We start from the raw sequence: 26861 nt of genomic DNA on the forward strand, positions 1-26861 counted from the left end.
ACTGTATTAATCTCCCACTCTGGGATCAATAAAAAAAAAAAATAATAAAAAAAATAATCCAGTCTGGACCAGACAATCCAGTGACTGATATGATGAACATCGATCTAAGCAGACCCGTGAAGATCCGGGGTAGAATAGGTCTTCAGCAACCCATGCTTGCCGTGAAAGGCGACTATGATGTCGTAAGAGGCGACTAACGGGATCGGGTGGTCAGGCTCGCTGACTTCCTCGTATCCCAATTACGTGGATCGATGCTCATGATGTCAATCACTGGGTTGCCCGGTCCAGACTCGATTATTTGCAGACAACCGTCATACAACTTGGATGAGTGCGGCGTTAAACAACAAACAAACAAACAAACAAAACAATTGCGATACGGTGACATTCATGAACCGAGTCTCCGGACCAGACCCCCGATCCCGTTAGTTGCCTCTTTCGACAAGCAAGGGTTGCTGAAGATCGATTCTAAAGGTAGAGCAAGGGAGGGAGGCACAGACATAGAAGCAGTCAACCGTCTACACAAAGCGCCACTAATCTCATTGCCCCTGGCGTTGGGTTGAGCAAATGTCCATTGTAATCCTTGATTGAATTTATTGTTTCATTAATCAATTACTTCCGAGGCAACAATGCTAATACTATGCCAGGGATCCGGGTGATGCAACCCATCCTTCTAGTGCTTTGTCGTGCTGCGATGTTTATGATCTTCTATTGTTCTTTATCATGTTCCGTGTTTGATAAGCTTGCATCCTCATCTCCCGTAAGAGGCCACGTAATGGGCTGTCAGGCTCGAGGACTTACTTGATTGTGTGTCATAAATTTATCGGGCTAAAGAAAGCATAGAGGGATGCCCTTGTTTGATGGTGGCTAAAAATGAAACAAACAGGAAACGATTGTTTCATGTGGTGTATTTCATAAGGGTATCTTAGTAGGGCTTTGGGCCTTAGGTTTTCAGCGTTTCGGACACTCTTTTCAGCCTAGCAGCGTTTGAATTTTTTTAATCAAATCTAATTTTTAATCGTATATTTTTTTTGCCCGGTAGTTTCAATCGAGTATTTATCACTTTTAGACCCGTGAAGATTCCGGGGTAGAATAGGTCTTCAGCAACCCATGCTTGCCGTAAAAGGTGACTATGCTTGTCGTAAAAGGCGACAAACGGGATCGGGGGGTCAGGCTCACTGACTTGGTTGATACATGTCATCGATCCCAATTGCGTGGATCGATGCTCATGATATCAATCACTGGATTGTCTGGTCCAGACTCGATTATTTACAGACCGCCGTCATATAGCTGGAATATTGCTGAGTGCGGCGTTAAACAACAAACCAACCAACCAACCAACTGGAAAGATTGGCCACCACCCGATTATTTACAAAGCACCGCCGTACAGTTGAGTACGGCGTTAAATAAGCAAATAGGAAACAAACATCCACAGATTATCAGTCTGTAGGTTTTATGGTAAATAAAGCGTCAAAATCCTTTCCATGTCCACTTGAAATCTCTGCGTAAACCATCATTATATCATGAGCATGTGTTTATGGATCACTATTAAATAGTAATGATACCAGGTGTTCGCAAAAAGGTGAGCGTATCCTGCCCCACCTAAATCACCCGTCAAAAACACATGCAAAGGCAAGTCAATTGTTCACCTGAAAAACACGCGAACACGTGGTATAAGTGAAATAGGTAATTGCCTCGGACATAATTTTTGTCACCGATGCGTCAAATTTGGAAATGTCCACCACATGTCTACCATAAAACAGTTTGAAAGCTTTACTGAGGCCTTGAATGTTGTAGCCTTGATCAAACAACTACTGAGGAAGAGTCGTATGCCGCTCTATGAAACAGTGCATCGCGACCTTAACCATGAGACCCGGTCTGATCTATCGCTGGACGTGCTTGTTTGGTTAAATATAGTGCCAATCTAGTTTCTAAATAACTTTCTCGTTATTTTTTATGATTGTTACTTTGTGACCTTCCAGCTATGACCATGGTCATGTCACGTTTATAAAACCAAAACAATAAAACGAGGTCAGACTTGTACGACACACGTGTCAGGTGCGGCTTCAGTATCACGCCGTAGGGGAAAAAGTGCACTATACATGTACCTTAAGTTGAATGATCTTTTTGCAACGTCAGTGAGTTAGTGGTTGGTTGGTTATTTGGTTGGTTGTTTAACGCCGCACTCAGCAATATTGCAGCTATATGACGGCGGTCTGTAAATAATCGAGTTTGGACCAGACAATCCAGTGACTGACACTATGGGCATCGATCCACGCAATTGGGATACGATGACATGCATCAACCAAGTCAAAAGTGACGCCCGGCGTTAAACAACAAACACACAATAGTATACGTCAGATTCTATTCCAAAGAGAATGCTCGTAATAATAATTCTCAATTATTATTACCCAGGCCTCCAATTTCATTCTGAACTCCTTTAGGAGGATATGAAGCGCAAGGTTGAGTCACATTACAACCTCGTTCTACCGGGTACCCATTCACAGCTGGGTGAACAGATGCATATTTCGACACCCTGACTTGGTTGATGCATGTCATCGATTCCAAGTGCGTGGATCGATGCTCATGATGTCAATCACTGGATTGTCTGGTCCAGATTCGATTATTTACAGACCGCCGTCATATAGCTGAAATATTGCTAAATGCGGCGTTAAACAACAAACAAACAAACCAACTATTGATATATTTCCGTACTTTGAGTTGGTGAGTGAATATGGTTTTACGCCGCTTTTAGCAAAATCCCAGCAATATCACAGCGGCCGGCACCGGAAATGAGCTTCACACATTGTACCCATGTGGCGAATCGAACCCTGGCCTTCGGCGTGACGAGTGAACGCTTTAACCATCAGGCTACCCAACCGCTCCCCGTTCTTAGGAGGCCTATAGTACCATGTATATGTAATACTGAATAATAAAATGCCTTATAGTACATGTACATAGATATGTTTGTACATTTTACAAATACATGGACATATTTGTTACTTACATTAGTGCATTAAAATATTTTAAAAAGACTAATCTTTTCATATATTTAGATGGGATGTTCTTATTTCTCATCGAAAAGACAAGCAACTAGAAACTAAAAACTGAAACAGATAAGTTTGTTTGTTGTTTAAGACCGCACTCAGTAATATTCCAGCTATATGACGGCGGTCTGTAAAAAATTGAGTGTGGACCAGACAATCCAGTGACTGACATCATGGGCATCGATCCACGCAATTGGGATACGATGACTTGCATCAACCAAAGCCAGCGAGCCTGACTACCCGATCCCGTTAGTTGCCTCTTATGACAAGCATAGTCGCCTTTTACAGCAAGCATGGGTTGCTGAAGAACTATTCTACCCCGGATCTTCACGGGTCACTAATCTAAGGTCACACAGTGAACATGTTCTTCAATTCGTTGGCATATCAATATATGGTCAACTTCTGTCAAATTCATGTAAAGAATAACTACATTTTTATACAGCATGTTTATTTTTTTAACACTATCAGATGATACTGTTCCGCATTACTGTGTATTTTTAACGTTGTAAAATACAGAAATGGACTGAATAAATATATATTTTGACACCAGTTCTTCAAGTACATATCCTTTAACCTTTGTGTGAAGGAGTTTAAGAAACGTGAATTTTCATATGATATCATAAAGCATCTGCGAGTCTCCTAGTTATCTTTATGAGACACACACAACAATGAAACAGGACGAAATCCATTACGTCAGAACAGGAATGCGACCCTTCCCGTCAACAGACACGCCGCCGTTGAGAACAGAGCGTTGTACATTTCATGTAGTGTACATTTCACGACGGAGATTGATGTGTCCTGTGATGGACATATGACATATAAATGTCCGTCCTTGCTTTATACCACCACGACAACAGGGGGCGTGGTTTCGGCTGCGAGACGGGTATATTTACACTGGTGTACACCGTCTGCAACTTGGGGTAGTGGTTTAGCAGAGATCCTACAGAAAACCTGGCTCAGACGAGACACCATTTCCGTGGATTACAAAGAAAAAAATGTTTCGGATTGTTATAGGGCTGCTTGTGCTTGCAGGTAAGGATGACATGGATTATTTATGATTGACGTTTTTTGGAATTACGTGTCTGTATTTTACTGACAAGTGTAATGGTGTATTATTATTTTTTTGTGAAAGCGTGTTACGCTTCTATGCATTTTACGAACATGCCTGTCTACTTACACGCTTTTACTTTCATTTTTTTTGTTTTTTGTTAATCGTGTTGAGTTCTGCTTGGCATTTCAATATAGACTGTGATAGACACACCACAGCACAAAGATCATACATTATGTGTTAATTTCTTAGCGATATGAATACAGATGATAAAAAATAATAATAATAATAATTAAATAATAATAATAATAATAATAACAACAACAACAACAACAACAATAATAACAATCCCAATTGCGTAGAACTATTCACATGATGCCAATCACTAAATTATCTGGTCCAGATTCGATTATTTTGAGACCGCCGTCATTTAGCTGTAAGTTTGCAGAGCGGGTCGTTAAATAAAAAATAAAAGAAGAAAAAAAACCTATTTCCATCAGTATCATAACTTATACTAACCTACTACTAACGTCCCGACAAGAACACATATTGATCTGTCATGTTAAACATCACCGGCCCTATAACGACTTATATCTTGAGTCAATTTAACGAAGACATGCAGTTTGTAGTAACGTGGAAACTCATCCCCGCTTTACCATAGCCCGTTAATTGCTTCAAGGCAAACGCAAGTGTGTGTTGTGCTAATTATGACGTCATTGTCTCATGTCCCGATAGTTTTATGACGTTGAGAATTAAGATATATCAAACACACGTTTCTTTGATCACACGGTCCTATAGCGAGATATCCTCACATATATAAACTTAATGACAAAACTAACAATCAGACAAGTGTTGCCACAGAGTGTCTTTTTTCTTATCACGATATGCTACACGTGATTTCTCAACTTTACACGCTTATCCTGCACGAGACAAATGGTGCATCTCGAGGCATGGATCTATGACGTCACATGTGGTGCGTTCATGAGTGTCAGTTCACACAACATACTAGTATGTTCGTTTGTGCATCGAACTAATCTAATATCTCTTGAATATGAGTAATTCTTCATACATTAACCAACATGTATGGTATCCGCGTTTCTTTTGTCGGGGAGTATATATTGAATTTTGAAGTTTGTTAATACCAGCTGGGAGAGGAAAATCTAAGTTAGAAGAATTTGTCCTCAATCACGTTCACTGATTGTGAAAGTTTAATTCACACAACATTGAGAGCAGTACACGTCCCATATTGCACAGGTACGTTAGTCATTGTCAGTGCCTTTTGAAGCGATATATAGAATACTAAACTAGCTCCCGTGTAATACCAATTTTATGAAACGAGTGAATAGTTCTGGTATCTGACGAGCGAAAGCGAGTCAGATACCACAACTATTCACGAGTTTCATAAAATTGGTTTTACACGGGAGCGAGTTTAGTATTTTATTTATTACTTGCCATTTATAATGTTCTTAGAATTATACTGTTGAGTGTGAATAGGCTGACACCTACACGGTCCATGGCATAGTCAAACAGAATAATACTTCAAACACGTCAAAAGTTGAAACGTATGAATTTAATATCATACAATAGTCCACCTTTAGAATTCAGGCGCGTCCGTCCCACAAAATTATCGTAGCGCTAAGGCTATCGCAACTTACATACTTTAAGTTAGACTAACGACTGTCGTTGCGCTACAATACGATCGTCTTGTGGAACGGGGCCTTGCACCTCAAAGTTTACAATCACGTCACAATACCCGATGACGTAATTTGTGTAATTTTGTTGCAAGATCCATCGGCGAAACAATGCCATGTGACGTCAGCCTAGCAACAAGGTTGCTGGGGTCTTCGAGTGTGCATAAGCTCCTCCCAGTGATCTATCATCTCCACACACAATGTCGTTGAATAAGCCAAGGGATGTTAAGAGCTTTCGATATTTGTTCGTGAAACTTGTTCCGAGAGTACATACGCACGCGTTTTGGTATTACACAATGTGTTAACACTACGTCAAAACCAATAGGATGACGTCACTGAAGTCTCTCGACAGTGGTAACTTTTCGTACGTTTTTCTTTATTATCTTTCTTAAAATGACAATAAGTACAATATAGAATCGCCTGCTCGAAACATCTAAATGTCAACTGGCAGTGGGACAGCCTAGTGGTTAAAGCGTTCGCTCGTCACGAATAACACCCGGGTTCGATTCCCGACATGGGTACAAAGTGTGAAGCCCATTTCTGGTGGCCACCGCCTTGATATTGCTGGAATATTGCTAAAAGCGGCGTAAATCCAAACTCACTCACTCACTCAAAGGCCAAACACCGGGCCTACACTATTCATTCACTATAAACTGTCTGTAATACCTGTATCTCGTGACCTATTCTCGAAACGTCTTTTATATATTGTAACTGATATATATTTACAACTGTCATTCATAGACATTTCCTTCAACTCAGGCATACAGCTGCGCATGCGTGATTTAAAGCGGTTGAAGTACAACAGAGAAACTGAATTGAGCATCTACTGTAAATGTTAGAACAGTAAACGTTCAATAGGACCTCATAGTATTCACTTTACAGTAAAGTCACATGTCACGGTAAACAAAATTGAGTATTTACTCTGAACGAAGTTTGAACAAATGATTGACGTTCATGGGCCATGACATTGCCCTACATAATAGGAGGTGTGAATCAACAGAAATCGTGATGTGTCTGATTGATTGGTCGATGCTAGTCTCCATGATAAATGAACATGCACCGCCTCAATCAGTGTCAATGTCAATGGCTTGGAACACCATGAATGAGCTACACATGTGGGGATTCGATCCTGGGTTTTCTGTTTGACGAAACAACACCTCAACAATGGGCCATGCAATTGAATGTTTGATGTAACTATAAAACGCGAAAAATCAGTCTCGAATATCCATCGAAATAGATTCCATTGCAAATCATAAGAAGCGATCTTTATAGGAACGCGCATTCATATACGTAAATGATTTTTAAATAGCATCTGTGTATCATCCCCGCTTATTTCTTAACCCATGAAAGCAGCGTGTTTATTCACTTACATATAGTGTGGCGGGATCCGCATGTTCAATTCTTGCAAATGAATCTGGAATGAAAAGCAGGTTTATATAATAAAAACATACAACTTAATATCTAACAACTTCTGGTTAATCGCATGCAGCGATGATTTGATGTAGATTCTCACACCATTATCAAGCTAGAGTCCGGCTCTCCATCTTGATAACGATGTCAGAATCTTCATCGAAAAGTTGCTACATGCAATCAAACAACTTGTAGATTGTCAAACAGTCAGGTGTATGTATAAAAGATGTATTATCTTTTTGATCTCGGAAACAAATGTTTTGCATCGATTGATTTGTTTCCTCGTAAATGTCAATGTACCCTGTGTGTATATCTAAAGTTGCGTCCCTTGACCGTGCCAGGATCCGCTGCTGGTACGGATCCTCAATTGGTCAACAGTACTTAACCCTGTCACACGTGTACCGTGAGGGGATACGTCATGCGGAGAAACGTCACGCTTTCTGTGGAAATATTTGTTTATGGGAACCAACATCCATCATGGCTAACATAAATATAGCCTTATTTATTGCTTTTACTTACCGCCATAATGGTGAATGATGATTTTATCTTTCACATATTTCTTACCTTGTCGGCACAGAGGCCTGTGTTCTTGTGTTGCTGTTGGCGAAGGCTGTGACAGGCCTATATTAATCTGTTTTATTCACAAAGGTGTGTAGGCCAGTGTTCCATATCAGAGAGACCATGTTATTTTGTAGACTTATATACAGTAAAGTACGGTTATAACGAACTCAAAGGGACTACTAATTTTAGTTCGTTATAACCGTAGTTCGTTATAAGCATATATACAGCATAACTACAGCAAATAGTCGGGACCAAAAAGTAAGTTCGTTATATCCGTCAGTTCGTTATAAGCGTGTTCGTTATAACCGTAGTTTACTGTACACTCATTGCACAATTCTTTAAATTTTTAAATTTAAAAAAAAAATTAAATTCTCATTTTTACTAGGCATGAGCATATTAGATTTATGTATACAGTAAAGTACGGTTATAACGAACTGAAAGGGACCACTAATTTTAGTTCGTTATAACCGACTTTTGTTATAAGCATATATACAGCATTACTACAGCAAATTTAAGGGACAAAAAAGTTAGTTCGTTATATCCGTCAGTTCGTTATAAGCGTGTTCGTTATAACCGTATTTTACTGTAGAATGATTGACACAGAATGTTGATGTGTATAACAGTTCCTGGTGGATTGCTATCTGTCACAACCAAGGATAAAATGGTACCGATCCTCTATGTACATGTTGGTACACAGTAAACATACACTCCCCTCTTAGTTGTCTGCAGGGGGCACGGGTGGGCCAGTCGTCTAAGGTGCCGCGTTTCGCTGTGCAGAGTTGCGTCCCTTGGGCACGCCAGAAACCTATGATTGTGGGTTCGAATCCCGGTTCGCCCCCATTATGTTTCTAGGTTTGTCAGCACCATACCCGTGCTCGTGGGTTTCACCGAAGTGGTAAACGTCTGAGACCTGCATCACTTCGGGCTTTTCTCCCACATAAGGCTGACACCCCGTGATATAACTGGAATAATGTTAAAAGCGGCGTTAAACCAAACTCACTCACTCACTCACTTGGTTGTCTGCAGTCCGGTTTCAATTCTTATCTGATGGAATCTGTATCTCAGTTTTGCAAGGCAATGTCTCAATTTAAAAATATTAATTATATTTAGATACATTTCTAATACAAATGACTCTTGATGCAGAGAATAATTATAGTTTTTGAACTGTTTGAAGGGCGTCATGGCAATTTTGCATATTGGAGGACTTTAATCGAAATGTAAATTCTCAAATAAATGTCAGAACGTTACCGACAGATTGATGTTCCCCAAATATTACCGAAGCCATTGGAGTAGAGCAAATGCTTAATGTTAGATACCCTGTTGATCTTTCCAATATTTGCAGCTAACAACAACAACAACAACAACAACAACAACAACAACAATATTATAACATATTATAATTAAGTGCCGATGGATCTCACACACGTACTTCCCTCTGTATGCTATCATAAATCGCTGTAAAATGTTAAGCTGAGAATCACGATTTTTATCAGATTTATGGTTGCTTTTTTTAGCTTTAGGTGAATGACACATGTCTCTGTAAAAAGAACGCTATGACACTCAGATGACTTTTTTGTTCGGAGACGCTTATGAGACGCATCTGTCAGAAGTACTTTATATAACCTTCAATTATCATCCTATCAAGGACAAGGACATATGCAGAAAACGTCAACACCAGACAACACCTGAAACAAAATAAGAAAAACTCCTTTGTATACAGCGTATACAATTAATAAACGCCACGAGGCTAATACATGTTGGTATTTATTATTAGTCTTCAACAAATATAAACAGATCTAGACTGAAAGGTTTTTCTTGTACTTAAAAAAACCTTATGTAAATGAAAATATGGACTTTATGAAGATTGTTGTTAAAAAGTTTATTCACATAATCTTTATATCATTTGAAATCTTAGCATTTGGCTTTCAAATCTGAAAGATAGAGAAAAAATGTTTTTGTAGGCCTGCTTTCCTTTTCTTATATATAAAGGTAAAATATGATACTAAATACATAACATAAGGTTTGTTAGCCATGCGTGGGAAAACGTTCTCAGTAATGAGTGAGTGAGTTGGGTTTAACGGCGCTTTTAACAGTATTCCAGTCATATCACGGGGTGTCAGCTTAATGTGGGAGGAAAGCCCAAAGTGATGCAGTTCTCAGACGTTTACCACTTCGGTGAAACCCACGAGCACGGGTATGGTGCTGACAAACCTAGAAACTTAATCGGGGCGAACCGGGATTCAAACCCACAATCATAGGTTTCTGGCGTGCCTAAGGGACGCGGCGCCTTAGACGACTGGCCCACCCGTGCCCCATCTCAGTAATGAGGATAGTATAGGATAGTATAGGATTTACTGTACATCCTAAATATATTCACTCAAAGCGGTCATGAGGTGTTTACAATATGCTCGTGGTATTGGCAACAAAAGTATATTCCATTTAGTTCTGTTGGACAAATTGCTTCTGTATATAATTTTGATGGATTCAGTTCTCGTCGATAAATGGCTGAAACAATGCTGATTTAACTCACTGATGTGTTGATGACGACAGAATGTGTTCTACGACACCCCTGTCGCCCCAAATGGCGCTTTTGTTCTGCAGATGGACGAGATGAAGGAGTTCGTATGCATTTAGGAGTTGAAAGAACATGAATACATGTCACTTTTTTATGAATAACCTCTTGAGGATGGGGCAAGAAGTGGGTCTGAAATGTCCTCACAAAGACATTATTTTTCATAAAAGTGTCATGTATTTAGATCGACGAGATGCTGGTTCAGTAAACTACAGTTATAACGAACTCAAAGGAACCACTGATTTTAGTTCGATATAACCGTAGTTCGTTATAAGCATATTTACAGCAAATGGCAGGGACCAAAAATATGTTCGTTATATCCGTCAGTTCGTTATAAGCGTGTTCGGTATAAACGTAGTTTACTGTATATCCCACTTAACAGAGTTTAGAGCCTTTATTTTGCTGAAATACTTCAGAAGCATAACTAAGAACTATATACTTTATTACGGTATCATTCAGAATGCAAATCAAGATATCCGTTTTCGCAACTTCTGGGTAGTCTATAAAGGACAAGGGCACATTGCATGATAGTCTTAATTCCAGCATAGAATAGTATTATTTTTGTAGCCTTAACGTGTCACACAACTAAAATAATGGTCCATTTATAGACTGCATGTATAATACGGTCATAGTGTATTGTGAGACTTATCGCTGTTATATGTATAATAAGTAGGCATCGCTGACAGTTGCGTCGCAATGATATATAACAGGACAGAAACGTGACAGCTATGGCCGGCGTGATGACTGTACGTGTCAGCTGGATCACGCTCGTGACCCCTAGGGACCGCGTTCACGTACTAGCATGATGGAACTACCTGAAATCCGCGGGCCATCTGTCAGCACTGAAGTCAGATCGGAAATAGGACAAGGGTCATGCAACGGTACATGCACGAGTAACAACACGCTCCTGTGTACGATACATGACCGTAATTAAAATCATTTTCCATTTCACCTCACCATTCGTGACCAACTCGTGTTATTCCGGGACAAGCCGAATAGCGACTTATGCCCCCCTCGTGGCCATTTTTGTGACCGGGTTCCGTCTAAGCGCAAACGGGCATACCTAAAACAACTGTCAATTCGTTGCGTAATGGTTCACATATATTTCCCCATATATTATATATATTTCAGATGCAATTTAAAGCACATCGGGACATGCGGAATTATACAGTATGATTGAACACATTTAACTGTGTCTTGGGTATATTTTTAGATACAAGACATATGTAAAATCAAAAATTATTTCTGAGGGATTCTTTGACGAAGAACTTGAAACCATACGCGCATTCTGATTGGTTTGTCGTATTTTCGCACATAACATCCATCGACAGGGGACCAGTCTTCTTGCAGGTTACGGAAAGGGGCGAGTGGTGACGAATGTTCACCTCACCTCACTTGTGGTGAATACTGTATTCGACGTAATAAGCGCCTAGGGCGCTCTCAAAATTAGGAATAGTGGGCTCTTATTGGAATATTATTTTGGTGAAAAAAAACAGAGTTGAAAGATCGTAAATTCCGTTGTTCATGCTGACAGCCTGATATGTTTGCATACGCCAGATATATTCTTCCAGAACTTATTTGCCCATAATTAAGGGTGCATAACACACGAGTGCGTATTATACACGACTAAATAAGTCTTGTGTACATTGATCTATCGGAAGGGGTGCTAATTAGGATTGTTCACTAGCCAATATATTAGCAAATATCGCCGTGGGCGCTTATAAGAGCGGGGCGCTTATTACGTGGAATACGGTAATTTTGTAAGGCCACAATGGATAAATCAAAGTCATTATTCAAATCCACAGGCCATCTCTCAGCACTGAACTCAGTAACAACAGACTCCCGTGTACAATACATGACCGTAACTAAAATCATTTCCATAATCATTACAAATATCTGCTTATGAATCAAAATTCAATTGTTTACCCAATAAAACACTGGCACATATGGTATAAGCCATCAGACATAATTTTGTCACTTTTGCGTCAGATTTGGAAATGTCCTCCACGAGGTTACAACTATATTTTTTTTAAATCTTTACTGAGGCTGAGAATGTTGTAAGTATGACCAAACAGTGTTTGATCAAGAGTCATATGACCTTTGAAATATTCGTAGAAAGCGAATGCTCGATTTACCTCTAAGGTTGTGAAAAGTAGAAACCATATTTTCTAGAACCCCTTAGTCCTGGAAACCCTGTGTTTAGGACGACAGTGTTTAGAAAGTCAAGATATTTTGACGCAGCAAAGATCAACATCCATAATTCGTTAATGTGACATTGGTAATAAGGATGACATCGCTGTGAACACTATATGATTAACGAGGTTTTAGTGTACATTCTTCTGTGTTTGTAAGAAGCTGTATACATTATGATCCATGTGAGGATTTTACGTTGAATATTTCATTACGACTTTTAGTTCGGCGACGCATATATTTAATGATTTTTTTGTTATATTTGTGTAGGCACAACTGCCCAGACTCCTGGCACCAACCCCCAAGTTCAGACACGGACATCAGGTCAGGCTGCTAACATGCCTTCAACTATGACTGATTTGACCAGTCAACTCTTCAACCTTCTCAGCAATGCTCAGACAAGGACTCAGGCTATGTCATCTGGAATGCCAATTATTTCACAGGCTCCATCAACAGGTGATGTTCAAGGGGCTACACGTAATACTCAAGCCATCCCCTATGGAGGATCGACTCTAACCACACGCACAACCTCTCAGCTGCTTCCTTACGCTGCTCCAGTCCCATCGCAACAAACTAGCCAAACCGCTCAACTAACGGGCACAACTTCCAACCAACAAACAAATCCTAGCCAGGCATCATATACCAACCAACAGGCAGCTCAAACTCAAACAACACAAAGCCAGACATCATATACCAACCAACAGGCAGCTCAAAGCCAGACGCCGTATACCAACCAACAGGCAGCTCAAAGCCAGACACCGTATACCAACCAGCAAGCAGCTCAAAGCCAGACACCGTATACCAACCAACAGGCAACTCAAAGCCAGACACCGTATACCAACCAGCAAGCAGCTCAAAGCCAGACACCGTATACAAACCAACAGGCAGCTCAAAGCCAGAAGCCGTATACCAACCAACAGGCAACTCAAAGCCAGACACCGTATACAAACCAACAGGCAGCTCAAAGCCAGAATCCGTATACCAACCAACAGGCAACTCAAAGCCAAACACCGTATACCAACCAACAGGCAGCTCAAAGCCAGACACCGTATACCAACCAACAGGCAGCTCAAAGCCAGACGTCGTATACCAACCAGCAAGCAGCTCAAAGCCAGACACCGTATACCAACCAACAGGCAGCTCAAAGCCAGACGCCGAATACCAACCAGCAAGCAGCTCAAAGCCAGGCAACACAGAAACAAACAATTCCTAATCAACAGACATCTCAGCGTTTCCCATTTGGAAACACACAAATGAACTATTTTCAACAACAGCAACAACTTCAACTTCAAAAACAAAAGCAGCAACAACAGCAACAGCAACAGCAACAGTCCATGTTTAACATGATGGGCAACAGAGGATTCATGCAGCCATCACAAACACACAACATGCAACAACAGACAAATCAGTATCAGTTTGGTATGAGGAACCCGCAAAATCTGCCAGCATTCACAAGTCAAGGTCAGTTTATGACCCCAAGACAGCCACAATGGGGAGGATCACAGTGGGGTGGGTCTGGATGGGGTCGGACCGGATGGGGACAGCCTAGTGCTTTGGGAATGTCTGCAGCGATGGGACAAGGACAAGGTCAGGGGCAAGGTCAGAATCAAGGTCAAGGTCAGAATCAAGGTCAAGGTCAAGGTCCTCTGGGTCAGTATGGAGGCGGGCAGCAACAACCATCTCAACAGAATCCATTCAGTTTGCCAATGGGAGCAGCGAAACAAAGGAAGCAGAACGGTAATCACAACAGATGCAACACAAATCACTTGTGGTGAATGACCGCCTCCGTGGTCTAGTGGTAGAGCGTCCGCCCGGAGTGCGGAAGGTCCGGGGTTCGATCCCCGGCCGCGTCATACCAAAAGACGTTAAAAGATGGTACTTGTTGTTACCCTGTCTGGCGCTCGACATTTAGGGGCTAAAACAAGGACTGGTCGTCTCGGAGTCAGTATACCGTGTCTGAGTGGGGTATTCATGTTAAACTGTGGCATGGTATCTAAGTGTGCTAGCACTATAAATCGGCATCAGTCCGGACAGGCACAAACACACACACGCTCATGCACGTCGCTACATAAGTGCAATAATCTTGGACGCGACGTTAAACTCCATTTCACCTCACCTCACTTGCGGTGAATGATTTTGTAAGGCCCCAATGTATTAATCAAAGTCACTACTCTGAACCAAGTGAGACAGGAGGTAATCTACATATTATACGTGTTTCAAACAAAGAAACAAACTGTCGACGGATGGCATTCACACGAAACACAAGTGTTTGGCAGAGACTCCATATCACTTGCACAAAACGATCTTAGCGCTAAGACCATCGTAAGCCTATGTTAAAGTATGGGAGTTAAGATCATCTAAGCGCTAAGATCGCTTTGTGCAATTGGGCCCGGGTGTAATTAATCAAGGATAAGACGTAGCGTTTCTCCTTTGTCTGTAGTTTCATTGCGATAGATACTTGGGGAAAACACCTTATGTAAACACCTGGTGTCAGTACTGATTTTCAGTGATGCATTCATCATATTTCCACCACTATTCAACCTTTTACGTCCAGAATTTGATTCGGAGGATTTTTTTCCCTAGCGTTGACGTTTACACATTAGTGAGTGAGTTGGGTTTAACGCCGCTTTTAACAGTATTCCAGTTATATCACGGGGTGTCAGCTTAAAGTGGGAGGAAAGCCCGAAGTTATGCAGGTCTCAGACGTTTACCACTTCGGTGAAACCCACGAGCACGGGTATGGTGCTGACAAACCTAGAAACATAATCGGGGCGAACCGGGATTCGAACCCACAATCATAGGTTTCTGGCGTGCCCAAGGGACGCAACTCTGCACAGCGAATCGCGGCGCCTTAGACGACTGGGCCACCCGTGCCCCCTTTACACATTAGTATTGAGGCGGGAAAGGATACGTATATCACTATTATTTATTATGGTGACATAAAGCATTTTCGGTCAATATGCTCACATGTATCAACGTGCTTTTAGTAAATTATTTCTAAAGGATCGTCAAAAACTCTGTAGGATTCGAGAATAAGAAATTTACCTCATTGATTAAAAGACTGAAAAGAAACCTTATGTCTTCAGCTGTGAAATACATTATTTTACTGAAACTATTAAATCGATATCTCAATCGATAATAACACTTTATCCGGAGAGACTTTCAGTCTGTCTAGACCACTATAGCTTTTGGTTGGTTGTTGGTTTGTTGTTTAACGCCGCACTCAGCAATATTACAGCTATATGACGGCGGTCTGTAAATAATCGAGTCTGGACAAGACAATCCAGTGATTGACATCATGAGCATCGATCCACGTAATTGGGATCGACGACATGCATCAACCAAGTCAGCGAGCCTGACCACCCGATCCCGTTAGTCGCTTTTTACGACAAGCATAGTCGCCTTTTACGGCAAGCATGGGTTGCTGAAGATCTATACTACCCCGGAATCTTCACGGGTCCTATAGCTTTTGGAGTAAGGTTAGGACGTTATGTAGACAGCACATTAGTTTCTCTTGTTCAATCTCTGTTGACATATTCACGAAAGGCACTTTAGAGATGCACGGAACATGCATTATTGCTTCTAAATCTTTCATTTAAACACTTTTCAGATATGTCCATGTTCAACATGCTAGCTATGATGTCAGCTATGTCAGGAGATCCTATCGAGTTCCCCAGTAAGTTTATTTCGATATATACCTTATCTGGAGCCCACGAGAAGACAACAGTGTGTTTGACGTGGTGTTCAACCTGTCCAAATTCCAAGACCAGTGGCGTGGATCACCCGTGCAGTCACTAATCGCTCGGTTCTCAATCTGATTTACAATGGAAAATGTTTGTTCAAATATGATCAGTTCGTTCGTTCGTTCGTTCGTATTGCTTAACGACATATCAGCAGCCCTTCAGCTCTTCGAGGCGAAGTCATGAGGACGTCATGCGTCAATTAAGGAAAATCATGAACAACCACATTGCGCATTTCAAATATTAAATTTAATTTTATAAACTCCTTTACTTTGAGCCTAGTTATGCAATTATTTATTAACGAATGTGAAATGTATTTTGTGAACAACCTTATTACATGTGCTTAAATTTATATTTTACTTTTTTATTCAGCTCGCGGACGCGGTGGTATGGGAGGAATGGGTGGTATGGGAGGAATGGGTGGTATGGCTGGTATGGCTGGTATGGCTGGTATGGGCGGTTTGGCTGGCATGAGCGGTTTGGCTGGTATGGGTGGGATGTCTGGTATGGGTGGGATGTCTGGTATTGGTGGTTTGTCTGGCATGGGTGGTATGGGTGGCATGAGTGGTTTGGGGGGTGCGGGTGGTATGGGCGGCATGGGTGGTATGGGTGGTATGGGTGGTATGGGTGGTATGGGTGGTATGGGTGGTATGGGTGGTATGGCTAGTCTCTTAGGGGGAGGAGAGGGCTTAGGTGCCGCAATGGCCATGATGTCTATGATGCCAGGGATGAGTGGAGGTGCAGCAGGGAGTGGAAGCACAGGTGGTGCCGGAGGCATGGGATCCATGGGAGGAGCCATGGGATCCATGGGAGGAGCCATGGGAGGAGCCATGGGAGGGTCAATGGGAGGAGCCATGGGAGGATCAATGGGAGGAGCCATGGGAGGAGCCATGGGAAGCTCCATGGGAGGAGCCATGGGAGGAGCTGGATCTATGGGAGGTAGTTCTGAATACTCTTGCGCTTTTATTAACCTTGAATTGTCGTGAAGGTGAAACTGGAAGATGTGTTATTCACTATATCTCAATGGCTTGCTATTTTAGTTGAATGTGTAAAATGAAAGAAACTAAATCTAACCATAATCGCAAAAAGATATTGTCCGACTCCGACTAAAAAAGTAATATTTCACGTATAATTATATCAATGGTCTTGTTTTTATTGAGTAGATAAAAGTCATAATTCACATCATGACATTATTTAAATAAAACGACAAAACCCTTTCCATATCCAATAGAAATCTAGAGTCGATTGTTCGATTCAGACTATATCATGAGCATGTGTTTATGAATCACTATCAAATAGTGATGACACCAGGTGTTTATGAATCACTATCAAATAGTGATGACACCAGGTGTTCCCGCAAACTTGCCTTAGTGTAGTCCCTGTCCAATTCTATATTCGGAATGTTTCCTTTCTTCAGGAAACAACATGATGAGCATGATGGGTAATCCAATGACGATGTTGATGATGAACGCCCTCGGCATCGACATGCCCGACCCCCCAGCAGGTTTGTACGGTTTATACAGCCAAACCTCGTTAAACCGGACTGTGTCGTTCTTGGGTGTAGATTGTCATCCACAAGAACACATTTCCGGATTAAAAAGTCATTCGTGCGGTGTGATGCTGCATTATTGTTGTCTAACGCCGTACTCCAGCTATATGACGGCGGTCTGGATCTGGACCAGACAATCCAGTGATTGCCATCGTGAGCCTTGATCTACACAATTAGGATACGATAACAGTAATGTTACATTAATAGTAAATAGTATTTGTGAGTGTCTTTGCTGCCTCGGTGCTAGTCCAAAACCAGAACCATGCCATGTTCGCGAGTTTCACCAAAATGGAAATCATCTAAGACGTGCATCACTTCGGACTTTCCTCCAACAATAAGATGGCACGCAGTGACATGACTGTTTGTTTGTTCGTTGTTTTGACGCCGCACTCAGCAATATTCTAGCTATATGAAGGCCGCTTCTAAATAATCGGGTGATTTACATCATGAACATCGATACACAAAATTGGGATACGATGACATGCATCAACCAAGTCAGCAACCTGACCACCCGATCCCGTTAGTCGCCTCTTACGACAAGCATAGTCGCCTTTTACGGCAAGCATTGGTTGCTGAAGACCTATTCTACCCCGGATCTTCACGGGTCGTGATATGACTGAAATTGTGTTCAAAGCGGTGTTTCACCCAACTCACTCACTCACTCACCCCCCAAAATTCCCTCAGATGTTCCATTAATCTTTGATCGGTGGTTTGAATTCCAGATTCTGAATTTGTTTCGAATCCCGGTTAGCCCCGACTACCTTTCTAGGTTTGCCAAACCCCATAACCCTGCTCATTGGTTTCAACATAGCGGCAAAGGCCTGAGACCTACATCACTTCGGTCTTTCCTCTCTTATGAGACCCGTGAAGATCCGGGGTAGAATAGGTCTTCAGCAACCCATGCTTGCCGTAAAAGGTGACTATGCTTGTCGGAAGAGGCGACTAACAGGATCGGGTGGTCAGGCTCGCTGACTTGGTTGATGCATGTCATCGATCCCAATTGCGTGGATCGATGCTCATGATATGTCTGGTCCAGACTCGATTATTTACAGACCGTCGTCATATAGCTGGAATACTGCTGAGTGCGGCGTTAAACAACGATCAATCAAGCAAATCTCTTATGAACCTGACCTGCTACGATGTAAATGAGATCGTGTTCAAAGTGGTGCTGAATCCAAGTCACTCACTCACTCTTTATATTCCAGCCAATGCGCGTGGAGGCGCAGCAGGTAGCCCAGCCGGAGGGTTCCTGTCAGCACTGTTCGGTAACACCCAGCCCACACCCCGGGTATCCAACTCCTGGTCCACTGCTGTTTTTGATCCCGTGCTTCCGGCGGGGGCTGGACCCAATTCCAACGACCCATTCGGCCTCGGAGGAACGGGTGAGTACATCATCATCATCATCATCATCATCATCATCATCATCATCATCATCATATTATTATTATTATTATCATCATCATCATCATTATTATTATCATCATCATCATCATATTATCATCATCATCATCATTATTATTATTATTATTATTATTATTATTATATGGCAGGCATTAAACATATTTAAGACGGTTTAAACGGTTTAAGACGTCCCGTTCAGGATGATCGCACTTATAGTGACTTGCATGCACGTGTGTGTGTGCTAATGCTTGCACTAGTCCGGACTTATGCTGGTTGTATAGTGCTGGCCGCAGTGTAACATTGATACCCCATTCACACACAGTATACTGACTCCGAGCCGACGAGTACTTGTTTAATCTCCATAAGGCCGAGGGCCAGGCACGGTAACAACAAGTACCTTCTTAATGTCGTTTGGTATGACGCGGCCAGGGGATCGAACTACCGACCTTCCACACTGTTGCTCTGTGCTCTGTTCACTCTACCACCGAGGGGGTCGTCTTGTAGCGTGACACATAAATGTGTCCATTTTGGAATTCTTGGTTTACAAACAATTCGACAAAGAACCGTGCAATCGATTCAACTACCTCAACAAACGACCGCCTCCGTGGTCTAGTGGTAGAGCGTCCGTCTGGAGAGCGGAAGGTGCGGGGTTCGATCCCCGGCCGCTTCATACCAAAAGACGTTAAATGATGGTACTTGTTGTTACCCTGTCTGGCGATCGACATAACAGGGCTAAAACAAGCACTGGTCGGCTCGGAGTCAGTATACTGTGTCTGAGTGAGGTATTCGTGTTAAACTACGACATGGTATCTCAGTGGGCTAGCACTATAAATCGGCATCAGTCCGGACTAGTACAAGCACACACACACACGTGCATGTACGTCGCTATATAAGTGCATGAAACTTGGACGCGCATTAAACCCCATTTCACCTCATCGCACTTCAACAAATATTGCTTATGACCTTGCAAACCGCAGTTTATATACACCTCTTAACATTGGTGGGGCGGTGGTGTAGCCAAGTGGTTAAAGCGTTCGCTGGTCAAGCGCGAAGACCCTGGTTAGATTCCCAATATGGGTACAATGTGTGAAGCCCATTTCTGGTGCCCCCGCCTTGGTATTACGTGATAAAAGCGGCGTAAAAACTTACTCCCTCCCTGGACATTGAGGCCTGAATTGACTGATGCCAATATTTGTATGAAAGACCTGCTTAAATTATTATAATCTAATGTCAGGAATTGTTCCAAATATGGCCCCTACCGGATTGACATTTCCTATGACGTCCCCAAAGAAGTTATTGTAAACACCTCAGTGTGCAGTTCCAAATATGGTCACTCACAAGTAATAATGTTCGAAATCAGTCCCACATATAGGACATTGCATCCATGCTATCAATTCCGTAGAATTCTGCCACCGGTGGGGCAGAAAACGCTCACCTTTTCGCGAACACATTTTATCACTTTTTAATAGTGATTCATAAACTATGCTCATGACGTATTCGGAATAGTACCATCGACTCTGCTTCTTGCAGATTTCTATTGGCTATGGAAAGGGTTTTGCCGCTTTATTTATAAAACATTGTGCTATTAACAGTCAGTATCCATGGTCAATTAGCTGTCTATGCCATCTTTCATGATTTCTATGCTTTAGATTGTATTCCTGGTATACAGTAAAACCTCGTTAATGCGGACGGTACCGTTTCTACTGGTTTCGTCTGTGTAGCAAAGGGGGAAATAAGGGACCTTAAGCTTTATGGCTAACTGGAAATGGCAATTTTTACAATTAATATAAACCCTCTGAAGCATTGGTTTAAACATTATCAAATATGTTCATTTTGCTAACTGGCTTTTTTCTTTCTTACACTTGCAAGATTTGGACTGACATGATAAAACACATAATTATTGCTACAATTAAAGGAAAAGGTCGATTTGTGGAATGTCAAGTTTTACACACTTCAAATATCACACATGTGTACTACTGTGAGAGGGGCGGTGGTAGCCTAGTGGTTAAAGCGTTCCCTGGCCACGTCGAAGACACGGGTTCGATTCCACACATTGGTACAAATGGAAACATGGCCCATTTCTGGTGTCCCCTGTCGTGATATTGCTTCAATATTGCTAATAGCGGGGTAAAACCATACTCGCCCACTCACCTGTATCATAAGAAACATCGACCCGTCAAGATTCCGGGGTAGAATAGGTCTTCAGCAACCCATACTTGCCATAAAAGGCGACTATGCTTGTCGTAAAAGGCGACTAACGGGATCGGGTGGTCAGGCTCGCTGACTTGGTTGATGCATGTCATCGATCCCAATAGCGTGGATCGATGCTCATGATGTCAATCACTGGATTGTCTGGTCCAAACTCGATTATTTTACAGACCGCCGTCATATAGCTGGAATATTGCTGAGTGCGGCGTTAAACAACAAACAAACAAACAGACATAAGAAAAATCAGGTTGTTCAACTGAAACCACCCTAAGTACCCTTTGTGACATATGTTATCCTGTCTTAGTAGTTACTATTGTCATGTGACGCAATCATGCAAGTGTTGAAATGAAAGTCTAGTTATCTTTTACATGAACATATTTGATAATTTACTTTCACAACGAATTGTGATCCGTGCAGTTCTGGTTTAGAATAGTTCTTCAGCAACCCATGCTTGCCACATGAGGCGACTATGCTTGTCATAAGAGGCAACTAACGGGGTCGGCTGGTCAAGCTGTCTGACTTGGTTGATGCATGTCATCGTATCCCAATTGCGAGGATCGATGCTCATGATGTCAGTCACTTGATTGTGTGGTCCAGACTCGATTAGTTGTAGACCGCCGTCATATAGCTGGAATATTGCTAAATGCGGCGTTAAACAACAAACAAACAAATATTATGGAAAGCGTTTTGTCGCAAGTATTAAAATATGTAAGTCTGTTCCCAATTTGGCCGAAAGATGAGGTTTCAGGACAAACGGGTTACTATCGAGGTTTCACTGAATATGATGATGCTACTAATACAATATACATGTATGCTAACGTTATACCTTTTTGATGAAATGCTTTTGTGTGCATGCTCATACAATAGTCGGTACTAGATGCGTCCCCTCTGAATATAACACTATATCGTCTCTTTGTGATCTGCTTTCCCTATCGTTCCATATAATCCTTTACCCCAATCTGTTAAGTATGCCTATGTATGATATTGTGTTTACAGTACATTTACCAATGTAAACGCATAACGCCTGCCCCTTGGGTATTGATAACACACCTTTCCTTATCTTATCCAGCGGTTTGATTATCCAAATGATGTCGACGACTTGGAAGCGAGGTAACTTTGTTTTACGAAGTGTTTGTTCTGTCACAAAGCGTTCTTTTATGCAATTCCTCTCATTTATTAATTTGTGAAATGCATGTCATATAGTTTTATGAAAATCTTATTTGTCTATGAGAAGGATTGTATTGCATATATGTAGAGTGAGTGAGTGAGTGAGTGAGTGAGTGAGTTTTGGGTCAGTGAGTGAGTAAGTTTTGGGTGAGTGAGTGAGTTTTGAGTGAGTGAGTTTTGGGTCAGTGAGTGAGTGAGTGAGTTTGGGTCAGTGAGTGAAGATTTAATTCATATCACTATGTGTTAGGATAATATGTTCAGGTAATTTACTTCCATTTTGGAATACTTGTCCTCAACAGGCTTCAAGCGTAATAAATAACAAATACAATAACAGGGTTGTAGTATTCTGTAATAGTAGTATATCATTCTGTAATTTTTTGTAATTGATAGAGTTTGTTGGTTAACAATTCCATAATTTCATTTCAGGCTCAAACGCAGGTTTATGTAAGTATGAATTTTTATATGTTCGCAAAAATGTATAAGCGCAATTATTTGAGATACTCGTAATATTAAAGGCTGTAAATTAGTATTTCACGATGTGTAGCGTTAAAGAGAAAACATATCAACTTCTAAGCTGAGACACGGTTACATTGTTTACCTGTATAAGAAAATAATTATTTTCTGGCAATAAGGATAGGATTATAATGCCATGTCAGATGCAATTCCCTATTGTGTCTGTACAATATGTTCACGTGTATTTTTAGAGAACAGTTGACTTGTCTTTGCATGTGTTTGTGACTTTTAGCAAACACTTGGTATCACTGTTTGATAGTGATTCATATATGCATGCGTATGGTTGGAATCGCATAATGGACTCTGATTTCTTGTGAATGTGGAAAGGGGTGTGTTGCTTATATTTAACAAGTCCCCCGTCATATAGCTGGAATATTGCTGAGTGCGGCGTAAAACAACAAACCAACCAAACCAAATTTAACAAGCAAGTTTGTGTCTGTAAAAGCGAAATCATGAGTCTTTTGATTTCGAAAGTAGAATCAATGAGCCCCGAAGATTCGAGTGATTTCTCCGTCTTTAACCGTGTTATAGTTGAAATATTATTTTTCTATAACTTTCCACAATGACCAGTCTTACTTGCCAAAAATGCCCGTTCAGAATGGCCAGTGAATTTAAGGCTCAGAAACAAGCGAGAAAACAATAGCGTGACATCATAATGTTTTAACCAAAGACAATGTTTTAAGGGAGAGAATATATGGATGTCAACTTCTTTATTATGAGGAACACAACGTTTCGGAGTTTACTCCTTCATCAGGTGAATAAATGCAGTGAGGCAGGGAGCATATATATGTACATGTAAGAACAACAAAATTAATACTATAACAAAATGTAGTAAATAACAAAGGGTAGAAGCTAAGAAAGGAAGCCAACAGATGATTGGCGCTAATAGGTGATTAGCAATAGACAATGGAAGCCAACACTTAAGTTATCATAGATAAGTAATTGGTAATGGACACTGGGCAAACGGGGTAGTTCACCTGATGAAGGAGTAAGCAAATACTCCGAAACGTTGTGTTCCTCATAATAAAGAAGTTGACATCCATATATTCTCTTCCTTATGTGACCGAAGTGGTAAACGTCTGAGACCTGCATCACTTCGGGCTTTCCTCCCACATTAAGCTGACACGCCGCGATATAACTGGAATACTCTTAAAAGCGGTGTTAGATACAACTCACACACTCAAATCGATTGACATACTTCTAAACAAATTGGTATTAAACACGAGTATGGCTTTCTCATACACTCACTGCATGTGTGTAGTGAGTGATCTGTTACTCACTCACTCTTCCTTATGGGTATCACTTCTAAATGCCTTTCACAGACCAGCAAATCTTTGATGTCAATGTGTCAAAGTAACACCAGATATAGGAACTGACATTTAATTTCAGTGGCAGCTTCGTTCATGGCGTGATGCTGAGATGGACTATGCAGAGCAACGGATATGCACACACATGATATGACAATCAGCGGACCATGTACCACACAGACTATTCACCTCCCGAGTCATATTACCTGTTTAAAAAATTGTTTTATAAAGATATGATTATTAAATCACATTCAGAAATATGCACTGATGAACACATGGTAAGCAAGCTCAGGTTTGATTCAGTCCTTATAGCTTTGATTCAGTCCTTATAGCTTTGATTCAGTCCTTATAGCTTTGATTCAGTCCTTATAGCTTTGGTTCAGTCCTTATAGGGATCTGCCCCTGAAACTACCTCGTCAACATTTTTTTTTTTCTTTTTTTTTTTTCCTTTGACATTTTAATTTTTATTTCGTTTCAAGTGGGGCAATAAAACTAAGTCCTTAATGTCCAAGGATTCTTTTCCTTCTAAATTCTTTTCGGTGCAATTTAGATTGTAGCAACCATGTAGACCAAGACCTCATCAACATTTAGTTTTTAGTTCATCAGTGTCTTTTCGGTTTTAGCAATGCTGTGTTGGCCTACAAAAAAAAGAATACACCTACATTGTTTTCGAAAATTCAAATATTCATTCTCTGTAATTGCTTAATATTTGGTCATCAATACACGTGTTCTTGGCTTGTTCGAACAACCTTTTACCACAATAAAGTTCTAAAATGGTGTCATCGTTTTGTTATATATGAATCATGATTCATTGGATTTAGCTTTGGATCTAATGAATTGGATCTGAATGGATTGAAAACGAATCAACTATCAGTGTCAGAACACTCGAATGTTGTTCATTGCTCCATTATCATTAGGATGTGTTTATGGTTTTGCTGTTGTTTCACACTGCAGTGAGCACTCCTCCAGCTATAGGACGACTGTCTGTTATAGACTTTCGAGCCTGGCTAATTATCTAATGGTTGATACTGTGAAAACCCCCACGTCGTCGAGGTATGATGGCGCACTATCAGCCCAACCACCCCATCTCCAATCACTGGAGTGAGTGAGTAGGTATGGTTTTAGGCCGATTTTTTTAGCAATATTCCAGCAATATAACGGATGGGGGACGCCAGAAATGGGCTTCACACATTGTACCCGAGTGATGTCAATCACTGGATTGTCTCGTCCAGTCTCAATGACTTACCGACAGCCGTCGTATAGCTAGGTTGTGGTAGTAAGGATAAGATATATGGATGAAGAACTTCCTTATTACAATTAGGAGCAACCTTTCGGTGTAGGTTCTAAAACCGTTATCAAGCAAGCGAAACGTCGCTTCTAATTGTAAGAAAGACGTTGTTCATCCATACATCATATTGCCGAGTGCTCAATCGAAGAGTGAGTGAGTGAGTATTGTTTACGCCGCTTTTAGCAATATTCCACCAATATCATGTCGGGGAACACCCGAAATGCGCTTCACACATTGTACCCATGTGGGAAATCGAACCCGGGTGTTCGGCGTGACGAGTGAACACTTTAACCACTAGGCTACCCGACCGCCCCCTTCAAAGAGGAACAACAGATTCTTGGAATCGTTTCTGGTTGGTAACCTTCTCAGTGATGCAAACTCTTTGTTAAGCAACATCCATGTACTTACTTACCTTCACATGTACCGAGGCGATCAACGCGATGAGCGTACAAGCGTTACAATATGTATTGACGTTGTCTCATTACGATTTAACATAGGCACTGTAAAATTGACATTCTTTGACAATATTGGCATTCCCACGAAAGAAACACTCAAATAACGACACTCATAAAATAACTCACGTCATTAACATGAATATTATATATCCTCTAATTGCGAAAACGCATGCCATTGTTGAGGCCGTACACGCACGAAGAGGCAGGAGTCAAATATGACGTCAACTTTGAATGTGAACTCATGTGAACCTTAAACATTGTGTGTAATAGATCCAGTCCCGATCGATAAGCCCCGCCCACAAGCGGCCGTCCTCGTTTTAGGCGTTAGGGGGGACAACCACTGGCTATTCGCCAGGGGTGGGTGGGAGGGGTGTGTGCACAATTAAGATCTATTTATTGTCATTGGTGGTAATTTATACAGAAATAAAGATTTTTTTCGAAATAAAAAAGGGGGGTGGGGGGTGCGCACCCCCACCCCCCCCCCCCCCCCCACACACACACACACACACTCACACACACCTCTGTATCCGCCCATGCATTATTCCCCCTCACTGCCACATTGGTTTTTAGTGTATAATAAATAAATCATAACCTATATTTTATATGGGCATCTGGGACATGAGGTTGGGCATGTCACCAGGGATAAAGCTAGACTTGCTCAGAGGCTGACATTCAGCCCCAAATCTGCATCAGATGTCAGTAAACGTTCTCTCTCCA

General features: G+C 41.4%; 1 protein-coding gene across 3 annotated transcripts; it reads left to right on the forward strand.

The window, feature by feature from the left end:
* The first annotated feature begins 3841 nt into the window (after nt 1-3841).
* Nucleotides 3842-24974, forward strand: LOC124140756 (putative uncharacterized protein DDB_G0271606). 3 transcript variants are annotated; one of them, XR_006861952.2, is made up of 9 exons: nt 3842-4076; nt 12787-14253; nt 16127-16192; nt 16629-17195; nt 17674-17760; nt 19011-19187; nt 23008-23025; nt 24484-24693; nt 24754-24974. XR_006861952.2 is itself a non-coding variant. In XM_046508487.2 (8 exons), exons 1-8 carry the CDS (start codon nt 4040-4042, stop codon nt 24504-24506), a joined length of 2442 nt encoding a protein of 813 aa, XP_046364443.2. In that variant the 5' UTR covers nt 3842-4039; the 3' UTR covers nt 24507-24974. The 3 variants fall into 3 exon arrangements, 1 of the variants encoding a protein (XP_046364443.2); XR_006861953.2 differs by adding an exon at nt 22484-22524 and having other exon boundaries at nt 3847-4076; nt 24484-24974; XM_046508487.2 differs by having other exon boundaries at nt 24484-24974.
* The last annotated feature ends 1887 nt before the right edge of the window (nt 24975-26861 follow it).

This window comes from Haliotis rufescens, unplaced genomic scaffold, assembly GCF_023055435.1.
Source record: "Haliotis rufescens isolate VD_foot unplaced genomic scaffold, xgHalRufe1.0.p SCAF_60, whole genome shotgun sequence".
Taxonomy (NCBI): Eukaryota; Metazoa; Mollusca; class Gastropoda; order Lepetellida; family Haliotidae; genus Haliotis; species Haliotis rufescens.

Coding starts and splice junctions, on each gene's coding strand:
- LOC124140756 (XM_046508487.2), top strand. CDS start 4,040: ATGTTTCGGATTGTTATAGGGCTGCTTGTGCTTGCAG. Junction 4,077..12,786: donor AGGGCTGCTTGTGCTTGCAG/GTAAGGATGACA, acceptor ATATTTGTGTAG/GCACAACTGCCCAGACTCCT. Junction 14,254..16,126: donor GAAACAAAGGAAGCAGAACG/GTAATCACAACA, acceptor AACACTTTTCAG/ATATGTCCATGTTCAACATG.